Source organism: Poromitra crassiceps (assembly GCF_964638095.1).
Source record: "Poromitra crassiceps genome assembly, contig: HAP1_SCAFFOLD_324, whole genome shotgun sequence".
NCBI classification, from domain to species: domain Eukaryota; kingdom Metazoa; phylum Chordata; class Actinopteri; order Beryciformes; family Melamphaidae; genus Poromitra; species Poromitra crassiceps.
In genome coordinates this window covers 75,072-92,054 of record NW_028152078.1, presented here as the reverse complement: position 1 = coordinate 92,054, position 16,983 = coordinate 75,072, and the positions used below count along the sequence as shown (strand labels likewise).

The window sequence follows — 16,983 nt, the reverse complement described above, 5'->3', positions numbered from 1 at the left end:
TTGCTTGGGTGAGTGTTACACGATCATGCCTTTATATTTTAACTGTATGCAGGATATTGCAAAACGTTTAGTTTGTAGGCTAACCCTTAGCCGCCTAGCCAATGTTGCCGAATGTTGCTAATAATTAGCCAGTGGGACTGATACATACCAGGGCCAGGCTTTCCTGCTAGCCGCCGGGCGCTCCTCGTTTATACTGAGCGCCAGCTAGCAGGGTAAGGTTAGTGTTCTGTTAGATAGTTTTGCTAGTTTGAATATTGAGTAACCTAGTAGCTAACGCCATTACCCCAGTGCAAATGTACCTCGCGCTGATGACGGCCTGTTTAGTTTAGCTAGCATGTTGAGCTAGCTCAAGTCTACAGTATAATGTACTGATGTCGTCCATGTAAAATAGCATGTCATTGGCCATAATTATTAAAATGTATGTTTAGGAACCATTGATAAGCAGGCATGTTAGAGAAGTCAGAAGATAAGAAACCGAGGTGAATTTAGGATTGGCTGCTTTCAACTAAATAGCCTGTGTTTTTTCTTTGTTCTTTTCCCACTGTTCTCTTGACCTACAGTGTAAAGGGCAATTTACTGTGATTTATGATGTCGCCACTGACCATGATCATATTCTATCAATGGACATTGATGAGAGAATTAATTAATATGATCATGGTTGGTGGCAAGCATCATAAATCACTACTATAAACCGCCCTTAACACCAACATCACTGATTACCTGTGTTACATTATAATTTTTAATTACACAGTCTACTGTACACAGTAGACTTAGTGTAATCAGGTTATAGTTTGTATTGTACAATGCATCCTGGTATACTGTGCTTTTTTGCTGATTTGCTATGTTGTTGTTTGGTAACCTCAGGAACACAGGAGTCCTGTTGCCGACATCTCTCCAGAAGGTGACGGAACAGACCGAACAAATTCCATAGGCTAGCACAACAAAGGTAATATGACCACACTGGAATTTATACTCAAGCTTAAAGGAGAAAGTCACCAAAAACAAGGCTGATTTATTTTGGACATGATCTCACACATCTGAAAACTGGAAACAGTTTTTCCAGACATTCATTTAGTTTGACAGTTATTTATTTGATTGATTTGAGTTAAGTTGTGGACCATTGATGTAATTTGTGCATGAATGACAACACTGGTCCACAACTTAACTGAACTGCCTGTTGTCAGTCTGTACATGTACATGGCAATACTATTGATCTTGTGTTTATTACCAACTACCAGGCTCAACAAATATGTTGCTGTTGGGCGTCTGGGTAGTGTAGCGGTAGATTCCCTGACTACCAACACGAGGGTCGCAGGTTCGCGGTCCCCGTGTTACCTCCGGCTTGGTTGGGCGTCCATACAAGCACGATTGGCTGTGTCTGGGTGGGAAGACGGATTAGTTGTATGTGTACTGGTCACTGCACTAGCGCCTCCTCTGGTCAGGGCAAAAGGGATCTGGTGGGAATAGCGTGATCCTCCCACGTGCTACGTCCTGCCAGGGCAGCAGGGGGAAATTGGCCAAGTACAATTGGGGAGAAAATATGGTGGGGGGGAACAGAAAAAACAACAAATATGTTGCTGTTAGCCATTTTCACTCATATTTCCATTGTTTTTGCCCATTTACAAGCTATGCATGCAGTCTTAGATTGTACAACACTTGCGTATACCATTTAAAATGAACATGATGGCCATTAAAATATCATATTTAATCCTGTTTTCAACAGGCATAAAGGAAACCTATGCAACTGCTTTACAATGTCTGAGGCCAACGTGTTTCTGTGTTAGTAACATTATTGTCGCTAATCCTAATTTTCCCTTTCACCAGAGGCTACAGCCGTAGAGAAAATACTTTCAGAATCAGAGAGGGAGAGCTGTAGAGCTCGCCTGGACTAGAATACCAGAAGAGAGTCCCTGGTGAAGTGCCTCATATGTGCCTGAGGGAGGATGTGGGCAAACCAGTCAAAGAGCACCTCGTAAGTTTGATTTTGTATTCAACTAAAATTCAACTTGATGAAAAATATTCACTATGACTTATTTATGGTGATTTGTTATATTTATACCTCAGTCAATGGTTTATCACAGATCAGATATATGTTCTTTCTCAAGGTACTTTATTTTTAATTTTATTTTGTTCTTGCGATCTATGGTTCATGATCACAGTGTTATTGGTAGGCCCTTGCACCCATATAAAGTTTTAATTAACTTAACATTAACTTGTTCTCACTAGGACCCCTGCAGATCCTGTTCTTCCATTGTGGCTACATGAAGAACATAGCCGTGGCTCCATCCCCGACTGCCAAGAACCGAGGTGTGTTCGTTGACGACCACTGGACGTCTCTTCTCACATCACCTCAACAACCAGAACCTGCAGATTCTTCTTGAGCAACGTGGGTGCGCGAGTAATTCCATTTCTCTTTCCTGGATTTTTGTGAAAAGTGTTTGCTACACATCTGGAATTCAACGGAGCAGTTGAGATCCAGACGAAGAGTGCATGCAGCATGTATGCACCTTCAAGCTTGTGCACTAGTTCAGATCTTTAAAGGAGAATTCTGGTTTTTTACCCCGGACCTTATTTCCAGCTTAAAATATGATGTTTTACTCACCCAGATATTTTTGGTTTCATTCGGATCCCCATAGAAGATATTCAGGTCCGAGTAGAGTGCTGGAACTGGCCAAAACGGGGCATATGTAGTACACACTGTAAATAACGTATTTTCTGCAACATAGCGGTTCATATCCTCATAATATCTTCCATAAATGAATGTGAATCCATCTATTCTCCTCCGGGCAGCCTCAATATCGTCATCCGGGGTCTGTGAATCCAACTCTTGCTCAAGTCCCGCTGAAGTCTCGTGAGTTTCCTGCTGACTGATTTGTCTACCAGGGAGTCACCGCGCACTGGCGGCATTTCTTGAAAAGAGCGGACGACGAGGAGAGAGGAACAACAGGCCAAGGACGAACAAGCCGCTGTACGGCCGAGAACAAATGGTGACTGGTGGTGGTGTTCCTGTGGACGCTATAACCCACTGTATGCCCACAGACGAGGAATGCCTCTGTTGGAGTCACAGACCCCGGATTAGGAAACCGAGGCAGCCTGGAGGAGAATAGACAGATTCACATTCGTTTATGGATGATATGAGGATATGAACCGCTACATTGCAGAAATTGTTAGTTACAGTGTGTACTTTGTATGTCCCGTTTTCGCCAATTTTGGACTGTTCCAGGACTCTACTCGGATGTGAATATTTTCTATGGGGATCCGAATGATACCAAAGTTATTTGGGTGAGTAAAACATAATATTTTAAGCTGGAAATAAGGTCCGGGGTGTAAAAAAACGGAATTCTCCTTTAACATGGACACGACTGGGAGCTATGTAGCTACAGTATGAACATTTCAGCGAAAAACATTGTGTAAAGGACGTCTTTTTCAAGTCAACTTGGCATCTCAGGGCTTTCAGACACTTGGATTACGAGAAAGTTTGAAAGTTGGTCACATCCACTTCAATGTTGGCCCAATGGATAGAGAAGCGAGCTTGTGACCGGAAGGTCGTCGGTTCAATCTCCGGGACCGGCAGGATAAATCTGGGTGGGGAAAGTGAAAAGGCAGCACTTGCCCCTCCCTCATTACCACCACTGTGGTGCCCTTGAGCAAGGCCCTTAACCCCAACTGCTCCAGTGGAGCTGCTCAGTGGCCAACAGATCAGTACTGGACAGCTTGTACTGGTCAGCTTCCAGGTGTGTATGAGTGAGTGTGTGTGTGTGTGTGTGAATGTGAACAGGACGCTCTTGAAAAAGAGAGCATTGCTCTCAGTGAGACTACCCCTGTATAAAAAAAAAAGAAAATAAATTGTGTCGGCTCCAGGAATGTTTTGTGGACTAAAAAACTTCACCTGACCTTCCACTGGCATGTGGGTGAGTAGATAATGACTGTCCAACTGTCAACTGTCCTTAACACATTGACTGCCAGACGTTTTTTTTTGCTGTAGATAGCTTCTGCCAAGCCGTTTTTTGAGGATTATGGCTCATTTTATAAGAGCCGAGGATTCGTTTCAGCTTGGAGTTTGTGAACATACAATATCTCAAAAGTACTAATAGAATGTGTACTTTCTCTGTCTAAAAGAGTTAGTTTGTAGAGTTAGTAGTTATGTAAGCATTAGCAGTTGAATACAGCATGGTTTTAGCGTGAAAAAGAATATTCAGAGATAAACGGCTTTTTGTGAAATTGGATGGAACTGTCACTTTAACCATTCATTTTTGGCTCTCTCTCTCTCTCTCTCCCTCCCCCTCTCGCTCTCTCTCTCTCTCTCCCTCCCTCTCGCTCTCCCTCCCTCTCTCTCTCTCTCTCTCTCTCTCTCTCTCTCTCTCCCTCCCTCTCGAGTTGCTTCAACTCCGCCCTCCGTGGGCGGACAAGCTTGTCACCAGTCAGTGCTTTGCTGCTCTCCTGTGCCTGTCTGCACAGCCGCTGTTTGAGGAAGTCGGGATGGACTCACTCGTTTGGAGTTTTGGTTGAGAGAAGCTTTTGCGATTCTGGTCATATTTATGCTGCGTGTTTCAAAGTGTGTTCGTCCACCTGTAATCTATCACCCGATCATAGTAGATCGGCTGAATCTATTATGTAAATTTGCAATCCCGCATCGCCAGCAATCAGCGCGAAAAGGAGAATGGCTGGGCTGAGAATGGCTTGACAAGTTAAAAAAATGCTTTCCTTCCTCTAGCAAGGAGAGCACTGTTGCCACTTAGTGGGTCGGTGGAATGGGTTGTAAACGTTCGGTGGCTCCAATAATTATATAAGAGATGTAAAAGGCTTAGATGCACAACCCACCGTCAAAAAAAAAAAATCGATGCCAAAAACGTGTAAACACGTTGTTGGCAGGGAACAGCTGGATTCTGAAAACGTGTTCATACGTTGTTGGCAGTGAATGAGTTAAGTGTCCTTGGGCATATTTTGTGACATTCCCTAATCCCCTTTAAGCCATTTATTTAGTCAGAATTCTTTCAAATGAATGTACTGTATATTCATTATTAATCTTGTGTAATTTAAATGTATTAGTAAATTATCTGCCAATTCCTAGTTACTAACAAACTTTCATGTCTCATCTATTTACTCGTTGATTTTGTGTGGTGTCATACATTGCAGTTGCTCCAAGTGTGAAAAGAAAACTGTTGCTATTCACCTCATATAGCCCCGCCCACTTGACCCATCGTATCACGACTTACTGTTCAAAATGCTTGCTGTTTTACCTGCTCAAACTAGTTTGACTTGGATTATGAGTCAGACTAGGTGTATGAGTCACAGGAAGTGTAAATACAATCGGAAACAATCGGAACTTCCGATTGTATTTACACTTCCTGTTAGTCTCTCAAGCCAGACGGTCTCTTCTACATAAGGTGAATATCTGTATGAAAAGCACAAATATTATTATCATTATTATTATTATTAACAACGTTTTTGACAACAGAAACCTGTATGAAATTGTATAAATAAAGTATATATTTTTTTTATACTGCTATGGTAATTTCTTATTGTCGGACATATAAAAATTGTATTAAAAAAACATAAAGAAAATATATTTTACCATACACTTAACATACTAAAAACATATATAATGTATATGTTTTTTATACCTATATGGTAATATTAATTGGCTGACATATAACAATCTTAGAAAAAACATACAAAGAAAGCATACTTTTCTTTCATACAAAAAACATAGATATAATGGCATATATTCATCTATAAAAAGCATATGTCTCATAATTAAAAATGACAAACATTATATTGAACATGTATGGAAAATACAATTTCCCATGCACTTTCCTTATATGCTACATACATGATGTTTACTTGATTTATATATAATTAGCTTAATTCACTTATATGAGAAGAATATGAAAGGGGCCACTTTCAAGAGTTTACATATAAGACATACAATACATATAAAACATAAAGATTTGCTATTGGAGGCAACAGGACTTCATATATGTTTCTTCTATTTATTTTTCCATATGGGAGTGTTTTGAAGCTGGTGTTTTTTTTGTGTGTGTTGATATTAGCAGTGTAGGAACTTAGCCAGGGGCAAAAAATCTCAGAATGCCCCTAAAAACCACGATGCAGGGGCAAAGAATTGCCCCCCAAATTTTGATAGTTTCATTTTCATTCAATTCATTTAATTTCCACGTCTAACCCACTCAGCACTTGCAAGCTGGTTGCCAGAAGACGATGACCACACTCACCCAAACAGCGCTGTTAATGTTCACATTATAAAGCTTTAGTAACTTGATGCACTAATTACTATTTTTTTAAGTGCCCCCCAAATTTGGTAAATGTTTTTAGAGACAGTGGCGGAAAGTTGCCACCAACATATTTTTTTACATTTCCTGCACTGATTAGGCGTGTGCCGTATCATATCATCCAGTGCCGTGTAGATAGAAGAGTCCCGACATCTCCATTCACTCCAACGGACCAGTTTTTTTACTCTCAAGAGTTCCAGGAAGTAAGGTCCTGGATTAAGCAGCACTGTCAAGTTGCAGCAAAATAGACAGTTTGTGTTGTACTTTGAAAGGGTTTTTCATCCCTTGAATCAAATTGTACATCAGCAGCTTTATTTTAGCATGCAAAAGTAGCGCGAGACCCATTCCTGGCTGTTCATTGGCTAATGAGTCTCGCATTTTGGTCCTCCGCTGACGCCACTCTCTCTCCAGAGGACACTAATATCATGATCATATCATTATCGAATCGATAGATCGTTAAATTTCATATTGATATCGCCAAAAATGCATATTTGTGATAATGGCAATTTTCTCACACCGTTACAGTGCGTAACGGACGCACAGCAACAACAAGCATGCCTGAAAGCGGCTCCGTGGGGGAGGAGTTAACTCCAAAAAGAGGAGTGGCTTCAGTAGTGTGGGAGTGGTTTGGTTACAAAAGAGCCTGTACAACAAACCATGGTCATATTTGAAGGCACATTTTGAATATTTGAAGACAAACTGTTACGTTTATGCTGACATATAAAACTTACACTTATTTTGTTGCAGTTGTATGTTCTTGAAATTAATAATACATATTTTTCAGTATTTTGTCATATCATCACGGATATCGCAGAAATACCCTGAAATATTGTGATATTATTCTCTAAATGCCTCATATGCAGGCTGCTAGTGTTTTTGCTAGCGGTGGGAATCACAAGTTGGGGAATCGACCAAACAACGAATGCATTAATCGAGAAAATAATCCACAGATTAATTGATAATGGAAAATAATCGTTAGTTGCGCCTCTACCAAGGATACTGCATTAACGGCTGGCCTGGCTCACTGCAGCTTCAGACCACATGTATTTACCAAACACAGGATGCATCCCTCCTGCTGTCTCAATAGGAGGACTGGCTCATCTCCTCAAGGTGACCATGCTTCTTGCAGTTCGTGTTTGAGGAAGCAGAGACAGCCAGCGCTGCCTCCAGAGGAGACAGAGCTCAGTGCTGCCTCCAGAGGGGACAGCGGGACAGAGCTCAGCGCTGCCTCCAGAGGAGACAGAGCTACTAACGTTACTTGCTGGTCTAACCAGAGATCATGGGCCCTATCGTTGCATCGGCGCAGTTTCTAGGCCGAGCGGCAGGCGCAGATCAAAGCAGTGGGCGTGGAAAGGCGCACTTGATATCGTCGTGCTGGCGCTAGATGCAGCCCAAAGCATTACAACCACGCCTTTTAGGCGTAAAATTATGCACTGTCATGCTCATTGGATAAGTGCAATAAACGAATGGCACGCTTGCCTTTTTAGCTCCAATTCCACTGATCCCGCAAAACCAGACGAAACCCAAGCCTCTGATCCCCCCCCCCCCCCCCCCCCCCCACCTCCCTTCATCCCGTCTGTCTCCATATATCGGCTATTATTCCATATTATGATGCTTCTCAAACCAATCTAACTGCAGTTTAAATACTGCAAGCATGTAAATACGCTACACTATAGCAATATCAAAGTGAAAATAATGTTCTATGCATCAGCTAGAAAAATATAGCCTATTAGATTGGTGAAAGTTTGTCCAGAAAGATATCATTTTCTCTCGCCTGCTGCAGGAAGGATGATGCACATAAATATAGCCTACATTATGTCAAGTCATTGCATAAATGTGTTTTTATTGTAAAACTAAATGTGAAATAGGGCCAAGTTATTGGAGGGACATCACAGTATAGCAGATGCCATTAGAAGCGCGTTCCGAAGCGCGTTCCGCTGTTACTTCTCTAAATCACGTTAACTCGACAAGGGGTATATATAGGCCCAGGAGGACATATATGTTTCACTTAGGGTGGTGTTTTAATTTCGATGATTTATTTGGTCCAATATTGAAATGTTCTACAATTGCAGGCTGTGTTACCATTACACATTATTTTAGATCGACCTTTTATATCTATTTCGCCTCATTTGGTTGCTATTTAGTAGCGAAATTTAGTACCCAATTGCATGCTGGGGCATTCACAGGCAGTCAGAGAGAGACAGTCGTATTGTGCCTGTCAGACTGCCTGCAGCCTCAAAGCGGTACGGACGGAGTTGTTTTACCCAGGCTGGAAGCGTTGTCACACAGGCTTGTGACAGTAACTCAACGCGGAAGGATTTATTTCACAATAAACTGGTAAACGCACACCAATGCCTGCTCCTGTCAGTAGGAGAGAGGGAGAGAGTGACACAGAGAAGGGTGACAGAGGAGAGAGGGGACGGACTGGCCCATTGAATAGGCCTGCTTTTCAAAGGCGCAAGGCGCTAAATTAACGGCAGGTCGGAAGATAGGAGTACGCTGGTATTTAGCGCCGACACGCCCACTTTGGCCCATTCTGGGACTGCGCCACGCCCATTCGGCCTAAAGCCCATTTGGCAGCCTAAAGCCATATTGATATCGTCCCAAAACAGGCGCAAGGCACGTTTTTTTGCGTTTAAGGCCCGTTTTAGCGCCGAAGGCCTGTGGGAGAATAGGGCCCGAAGAGTGCAGCCACAATCAAATTACCTCAAACGTGATCTCGGTCACCAAGTGTCGTCAAGTCCCGCGATACTTTCCTGCCGACTGGCCAACTACAGGTAGGACGCTTTGCGGTGGTGGTTTTAGCGTAACCTATGTGGGGTTTGGCATAACCTTCGTTATTTCGAATCCCACATAGTTTACGCCAAACCCCACATAGGTTACGCTAAAACCACCACCGCAAAGCGTGTACCTGTAGTTGGCCAGCCGGCAGGAAAGTATCGAAGGACTTGACGAGACTTGGTGACCGAGATCACATTTGAGGTAATTTGATCCCTGTGACAGTCCAGGAAATGGCCTGGGGCGAAATATCACTCTGGTGGATGTTGAGGGATCACATTATGACGATATGTGGCGAAAACGGGAATAAAAATAGCTATTTAGATGCAGGAAAGACAGGCTCACACTTGGCCCCAAATCAGCTCCATTTTACAACTGACTTGGACGCTATTGATCTCAAAACAACGCTAGGACGGCCAGAAACGCCACGGACATCGCTGGGTGAGTGGCCAAATCATAATTATTGCCAGGAGATGGGCTCAGGTTAAAAAAAAACGAAATACTCCTTTAACTCACACACAGTGACTTTGAGACTTGACTTGAGACTCGTCCTCAAAAGACTTGAGACTGGACTTGGACTCGAGATTTGGGACTCCTGAACAATCTTTACATTTTCTTTTTTTGTGCATTAATAATTAATTAATAATGTCTACTAATAATAATGTCAACTAACCAATGCTAATACTGTATTCTAATAGATAAAGGAGTGAGGATAATAAAATGCCTTAGTTTTAGCTATGCAGTGTTCTATGCAGACCGGATGGCATCCAGCAGATGATAGAAGGCTCATCCATAAGAGACTTGACTTGCAAAGAATGACTTGTGAGCATCTCTAACCTTTAGTTACATTTGAACAAATCACCCTCTGTTATTGACAACATGTTTATTACAAAATAGTACAAGCTTTGGCAATAAATAACAGTTTCACAATGTGCTGATAGCGTCACTATAAAATCTAATATCATGCATCTGTGTTGGTCCCAGTCCAAAGCCTTTCTATGACCTGCTTCAATGTAGTAAAAGAACCTGCTTTCTAGTTTGCTGAGAGCTGTAGGAGGTGTCAGATGGACTCAAAGTTTGGCCAGCCGCTGTAGCATTTTGAAGCATCAATATATCATTGTTAACTGTGATGGTGGAGACGATTGTTCTCACACCAGTAGTAAAGTTCTAGTGTTTCTGAACATTATGACTACATTTCCCATAAGCCCCGTTGTTTCCTAAATGTCTGAATATGAATGTTGCAATGATTTATTGTAGCCTGGGAACCTGACGAATCTGCGAGCTCATGTTTAACCATCGGGCCAATCACAACCGTTTATCAAATATATTGTTACGTTGATACGTTGACTGACAGAGGAGAGCCAGAGATGGTTCGAAGTGCGTGAGCTATGTCACACGTTTCGTTGCTCTGATTGGTTGTAGGTCCAATTGTGTTCGATTGCATTTTGGTCTAGGCCTGGAAATCAAAATTGAACCGAGAATTTCCAGACTCATTCGCATTTGCGAATTGGCCTGGCGATGTCAGGCTAGATTTATTGATGTCAAAATGTTAGAATATGTCTACAGTTAATTTAACATATTGAGTCCAATTTTACTTTAACATAATGAACTCCAATCAAAATGTACCATGTACTGAGTGATGTTGCCGTGTGTTCATCCCCACCCTGTTACCGCGCCACCCTGAGGAGGTCAAAGGTCAACTCTGTGACATCAAAGGCGAGGTGCTGATGGGCGGGCACGAGGAAGACCTGCGGGGTTCCTGATTGGCTGGCGGCTTGCTGGACGTGTTTGAGGGCATCCAGTGTGTCATAGATGACTCTGGCCCGCTGCTCCTCGGAGGGTGGGTCCGCCCAGCGGGGGCACGGCAGCGAGGGGCAGTGGAGAAGGTAGTAGACTGATGACATGTAGGTCTTAATGAACTCCTGTTTCACATGGAGAAAGTCTCTCTGCAAACAAACAATAATAATAATACAAATTAATGGATTAAGTTTACAGTATTAACTGTTATTAAACACAGGGAGGAAGGAACGGTTCATACACAAAGTCAGTAGTCTGCAATAACTGTATGTACTGTATACACACACGCACATGGTAACACTTTGCAATAATAGTACATTAATTAAGGGTTAGTTAATGATTAATAAGCATTAGCTAACCCATAATTAACTATTATTAAACATTAACTAAACATTAATGAAAGTGTTACCCAGAAAGGATTTACCAGAATGGAATTATGTTAACATTTTGGTAGAGAAAAGCCAGCAGGTCAGAAGACACACATGAACAGGCAGCATTACAGCACTATCTACAGGTTAGTATAGGTATTATAGGTAGTATAGGTGCACACACACACACACACACACACACACACACACACACACACACACACACACACACAGTCTGACCTTCTGCGCTCTGCTCATGTTGCTCTCAGCATCCAGCCAGGCGCTCTGAGGGAAAACACCAGTCAGTCAAACAATAAAACTCCACATCAGCCAGAGTACCAAAAGTCAATCAATATAACCAGTCAACAAGTCAGCCAGTGAGTGAGCCAGTCATAACCCGTCAACAAGCTGAACTGTGTATGGATATATAGAGTATGGATATCAGATTTTCAAAAGGTTTTCCTCATCGAGTCTGGAATCACACCCGTTTCAAGGATTATGAAACAAGTCAACGTTACGTTATGATGTGGAGTGCTGTGCTGAACAGTGCTGCTGGACACTACAGGGAGGGGCAAGTTAACACCGGCCGTCGCTGTTCCTTGTTGTTCTGTATTCAAAGTTGACAAAGTCGACATAATATTCTGTCAGAAAAGAGTCAGGTTCACCAAAGCACCGTGAAGTTGTTCTCTGTCGTCCCCTTGACAAGCATCATCACAGGGCAGCCTGACAGCTGAATACTGTATGTATGTATGCCAGTATGAAGCTCTGCCTACTGACCCTGACAGCATCCAGCAGGTCTGACTGGTCCAACAACACAGGGAAGGTAGACAGCACAGGACTGCACATCACATCTGAGAGAGAGAGCAAAGAGAGAGAGAGAGAGGGCATAGAGAGAGAGAGAGAGAGCAGAGAGAGAGAGGGCAGAGAGAGAGAGAGAGAGAGAGGGCAGAGAGAGAGAGAGGGCAGAGAGAGAGAGAGAGCAGAGAGAGAGGGCAGACAGAGAGAAAGAGAGAGGGCAGAGAGAGCAGAGAGAGAGAGAGAGGGCAGAGAGCAGAGAGAGGGCAGAGAGAGAGAGAGAGAGAGGGAGGGCAGAGAGAGAGAGCAGAGAGAGAGAGGGCAGAGAGAGAGAGAGAGAGCAGAGAGAGAGAGGGCAGAGAGAGCAGAGAGAGGGAGAGAGCAGAGAAGAGAGAGAGAGAGAGAGAGAGGGCAGAGAGAGATGGAGAATAACAGCATCAGCAAAGCAGCACTGTTCCTGGAGTCGCTAGAAGAAATGTGCAGGTTTTGTGTTGGTCTATTTTTGTTGTTGTTGTTTTTGGAGTTTGTTTACCTGGTTTGTTGATGGTTTTGTTTGGCGTTTGTTTACCTGCACTCTGCATGGTGGGCCTGTCCATCAGCAGTGTGTCAGCCAGCAGCTGTCTGTGCAGAGCCAGCAGGTGGACGCAGCTCAGACAGTGCAGCAGAGAGTCTGGGAGGACACTGACAGGGGACACATCAGAATCAGAATCAGAATCAGAATCAGAATCAAGAATCACCTTTATTGGTCAAGTATGTACACATACAGTACAAGGAAATTGGGTCCGGTTGGCTTAACTCTCAATGTCCTCTCACACAAAATAAAAAGAAACTAGAACGACCGCAATGCGGACTTATGCCTCCGCATTAGTTCATTCTGGAGTCCAAATCACCATTTGAGGCAAATTGGAAGAGATTCCGTCAAGGCACTCCTGTGATGTTGCGTTACAGAGCTTGGAAATTGGGTGTGTGAGAGGTCACAGTGACCTTGAACTTTGACCACCAAAATGTAATCAGTTCATCCTTGAGTCCAAGTCGATGTTTGAGACAAGTTTGATTAAATTCTGTCAAGGCATTCCTGAGATATCGCGTTAACAAGCTTGAAAATGGCGTTCGAGATCTCACCTTGACCTTTGACCTTTGACCACCAAAATCTAATCAGTTCATCCTTGAGTCCAAGTCGATGTTTGAGACAAGTTTGATTAAATTCCGTCAAGGCATTCCTGAGATATCACGTTAACAAGCTTGAAAATGGCGTTTGAGAGGTCACAGTGACCTTGACCTTTGACTTTTAACCACCAAAATGTAATCAGTTCATCCTTGAGTCTAAGTAGATGTTTGAGGCAAATTTGCTGAAATTCCGTCAAGGTATTCATGAGATATCGCGTTAACAAGCTGGAAAATGGCATTTGAGAGGTGACAGTGACCTTGACCTTTGACCACCAAAATCTAATCAGTTCATCCTTGAGTCCAAGTCGATGTTTGAGACAAGTTTGATTAAATTCCGTCAAGGCAGTCCTGAGATATGGCGTTAACAAGCTTGAAAATGGCGTTCGAGAGGTCACAGTGACCTTGACCTTTGACCTTTGACCACCAAAATGTAATCAGTTCATCCTTGAGTCCAAGTCGATGTTTGAGACAAGTTTGATTAAATTCTGTCAAGGCATTCCTGAGATATCACGTTAACAAGCTTGAAAATGACGTTCGAGAGGTCACTTATAGGATTTCAGTAATATTATACCAGTTACTTTGTCAAGTAACTCAAGTTACAAATTGAGTTACTTTTTTTAATCAAAGCACATATTTAAATAATTTCCTAATCAAACTGTGTATCATGCAAATAACCACTATAGATGACAATAACAAAGGAAAAGGATCACATTTAGAATTTTGGATTGTTTACACTGACTTCAAGATGGTTGAAATAATTTTTCGCAATGTTCCGGGGTGACGATGTCATTCTGATACTGCTGTTATTACAGTGAAAGTAATGCAAAAGTAGTGTAATAAGTAACGAGTTACGCTACAGACAGTAATATTGTAAAGTAACCTATTACTTTTAAATGAAAGTAACTAGTAACATGTAGTATATTACATTTTGAAAGTAACTTGCCCAACACTACCATTAACTCACAGCACGGTTCCCACTCCTTCTTAAACATCACATTCACGGGGTCTTTTCAAGGCCTTCCCAGACTCAATTCCCTCACATTCCAGGACCCAACATGGCATAATGTATATATACATATCTATATATCTATATCTATATATCTATATATCTATATATATATATCTATATATATATATATATATATATATATATATACTGTAGTTCAAGACAGGATCAATATATATATTTATCAAAAGAAGAACTATATTGCACAAAATATATAAATTCAAGCACTATTTTTTTACTTGAAAGGCCTTGATTCCCCCCCTCCCTCAAATGCACAAACTTTTAAGGACTTCAAGGAGCCATGGGAACCTTGTAACACACAGAACCCTGTAACACACACAGAACCCTGTAACACACACAGAGCCCTGTAACACACACAGAACCCTGTAACACACAGAACCCTGTAACACACAGAACCATGTAAAACACAGAACCCTGTAACACAGAACCCTGTACCACACACGGAACCATGTAACACACAGAACCCTGTAACACACAGAACCCTGTAACACACAGAACCCTGTAACACACAGAACCATGTAACACACACGCCCAGATCTTTCCAGAAGCTACAATGGAGTGTGACAGCAGACAATGTTTCAGTCATCTCAAACATCAACGTAAACGTCAGGTTTTGGTGTCAGTCCCAAAACTTCAACAATCATACAGGGAGAAATCCATCGTAAGCATGGGTCGGTTTGAAAATGTTGAAACCAGTTCGATATTCCCCAAAAAACGTATCAAACCGGTATATAGAATTTTACCAAAAACATATCTATATCTATATCTATATATATATATATATATATATATAGTGTACCCCATATATGACTGTAATGCGACTGCAGTTGGTAGCTATAATGCACCTCTAAGCCAACCAGCACTAACACTGAATAAAAATAAGCAGAACCATTTAAAGGAGAATTTCGGTTTTTTACACCACGGTCCTCATTTCCAGTTTAGAATATGATGTTTTACTCACCGAAATAGTTTTGCGTCATTCGGATGCCCAGGGAAGATTTTGAGCTCCGAGTACACTCTTCAAACAGGCTAGAACCGCTAGAACGTGAGCCCACGGGGCATTCTGCACGGCAGTGCACGCGCTCTCTAAATGACACTTTTTCTGTCAGATCACGGTTCATTATGGTTGTAAATATAATTATCTAGCTAATAGCTACAAGCTAGGCTAACAACAACACCGGAGTCAGCGTTGATCTGCCCCGGTGGGGTTACAGTGCGTATCGTCCCCCTTCTGTGGTTTCTCTGAAGAAGTGGTTTCACAGAGGGGGACGATACGCACTGTAACCGAAAAAGTTGACAGAAAAAGTGTCATTTAGAGAGCGCGTGCACTGCCGTGCAGAATGCCCCGTGGGCTCACGTTCTAGCGGTTCTAGCCTGTTTGAAGAGTGTACTCGGAGCTCAAAATCTTCCCTGGGCATCCGAATGACGCAAAACTATTTCGGTGAGTAAAACATCATATTCTAAACTGGAAATGAGGACCGTGGTGTAAAAAACCGAAATTCTCCTTTAACTGTAACAACACAGTTTTTATTCTCATAACTATTCAGCTTAACTTTTCTTCAAACATCAACATAATAAACAAAATAAGAATTTTCCCTACTAGTGCAACTTGAGAAGAGGCTAATACGAAAAATCCCTAACCGTAATTTTTTTTTTTTTTCATATAATATTTTTGTTGTTTTTTTCGGTTCGCACGTGATCAAACCGGTTTGGGCTCATACACCGAACCGAACCGGTAAAACCGGGAATAGCCCATGCCTAATCCATCGTAGAAGAGGAGACATCACAAGACTGTGGAGTTCTAACAGTGTAATAAGGGCCAATCCCATGTCTTACTTGTACCCCTATGCCCCGGGTTTTTGGACTAACCCCCCAGAACAGTTAGGAGGGGTACTGGTTGAAATCTAAGCCTATGAAATGGGACAACCCTTGGAGATTCTGATTCATCATCAGTAGTCAGACAGACGCCACCAGTTTGTTGCCAGACATCAAATCTATTTAGAATCAGAATCAGCTTTATTGGCCAAGTATGTCATTTGACTCCGGTATATGTTGCTCTCAATGTTCTTACACAGGGAAAAAGAAAAGGTAAGCAAACTATGCACAACCTAAAACAAACGGCTATTTACATTATAAACAATAGGTGTGAGGTAGAGTGACCATTATAAATATGTATATAAGAAAGAAAATAGAATCGTATATCTATGTACACTACAGTGTAAGTATGCAAGCCACACTGGATTACAAACAAGGCTAGAAGTCAGATATTGCACAGTTGTATATGGATCTATATAAGCAAAGCTTTGAGACAGTAATTGCACATTAAGTTATTAAGTTATTGAGACACAGCTTATCCATCAAAGGGGGAAATGCAACATGGAAATGGGCTCTGATGCACAAATCTTATATTAAAGGGATACGCCAACATTTTGAGAGTTTAGTACATGCCTTTATCTTCACTCTGCGTGCAGTACAAACTGTGGTAGAGCCCTCACTGCTACTTAGCTTAGCACTACAATGGCAGACTATGGTACTTTTGCCTACTCCAATTCAGTCACCCAAAATACACATTCCAACAGCACCAGAAACACTCACATGTACATGTTGTGACTTGTGTACTCATCATGCGATGAAATAATAATCTAAACTTACGTGAAACGGTCATTTCGTAGTAAATCCACACACCGAGAACTAACAAAGAGTAATTCAACAAAGAGTAACCGAAGTTATTCCTTGTTTGCCATGAGGCGCATGCGCTGTG

The 16,983-nt window shown here is 42.0% G+C and overlaps 1 protein-coding gene across 1 annotated transcript in view; it reads right to left on the bottom strand.

The window, feature by feature from the left end:
* Positions 1 to 10,735: 10,735 nt before the first annotated feature.
* The window catches only part of LOC310771059 (nephrocystin-1-like), a gene marked incomplete at both ends in the record, with an annotated part of 52,173 nt that continues 45,925 nt past the window's right edge, over positions 10,736 to 16,983 (bottom strand). Inside the window, 4 exons of the mRNA XM_083663739.1 lie at positions 10,736 to 11,014; positions 11,474 to 11,518; positions 12,011 to 12,084; positions 12,597 to 12,709. Coding sequence (XP_083519865.1) covers positions 10,736 to 11,014; positions 11,474 to 11,518; positions 12,011 to 12,084; positions 12,597 to 12,709 — 511 coding nt within the window. The remainder of the gene's footprint in view (positions 11,015 to 11,473; positions 11,519 to 12,010; positions 12,085 to 12,596; positions 12,710 to 16,983) is intronic.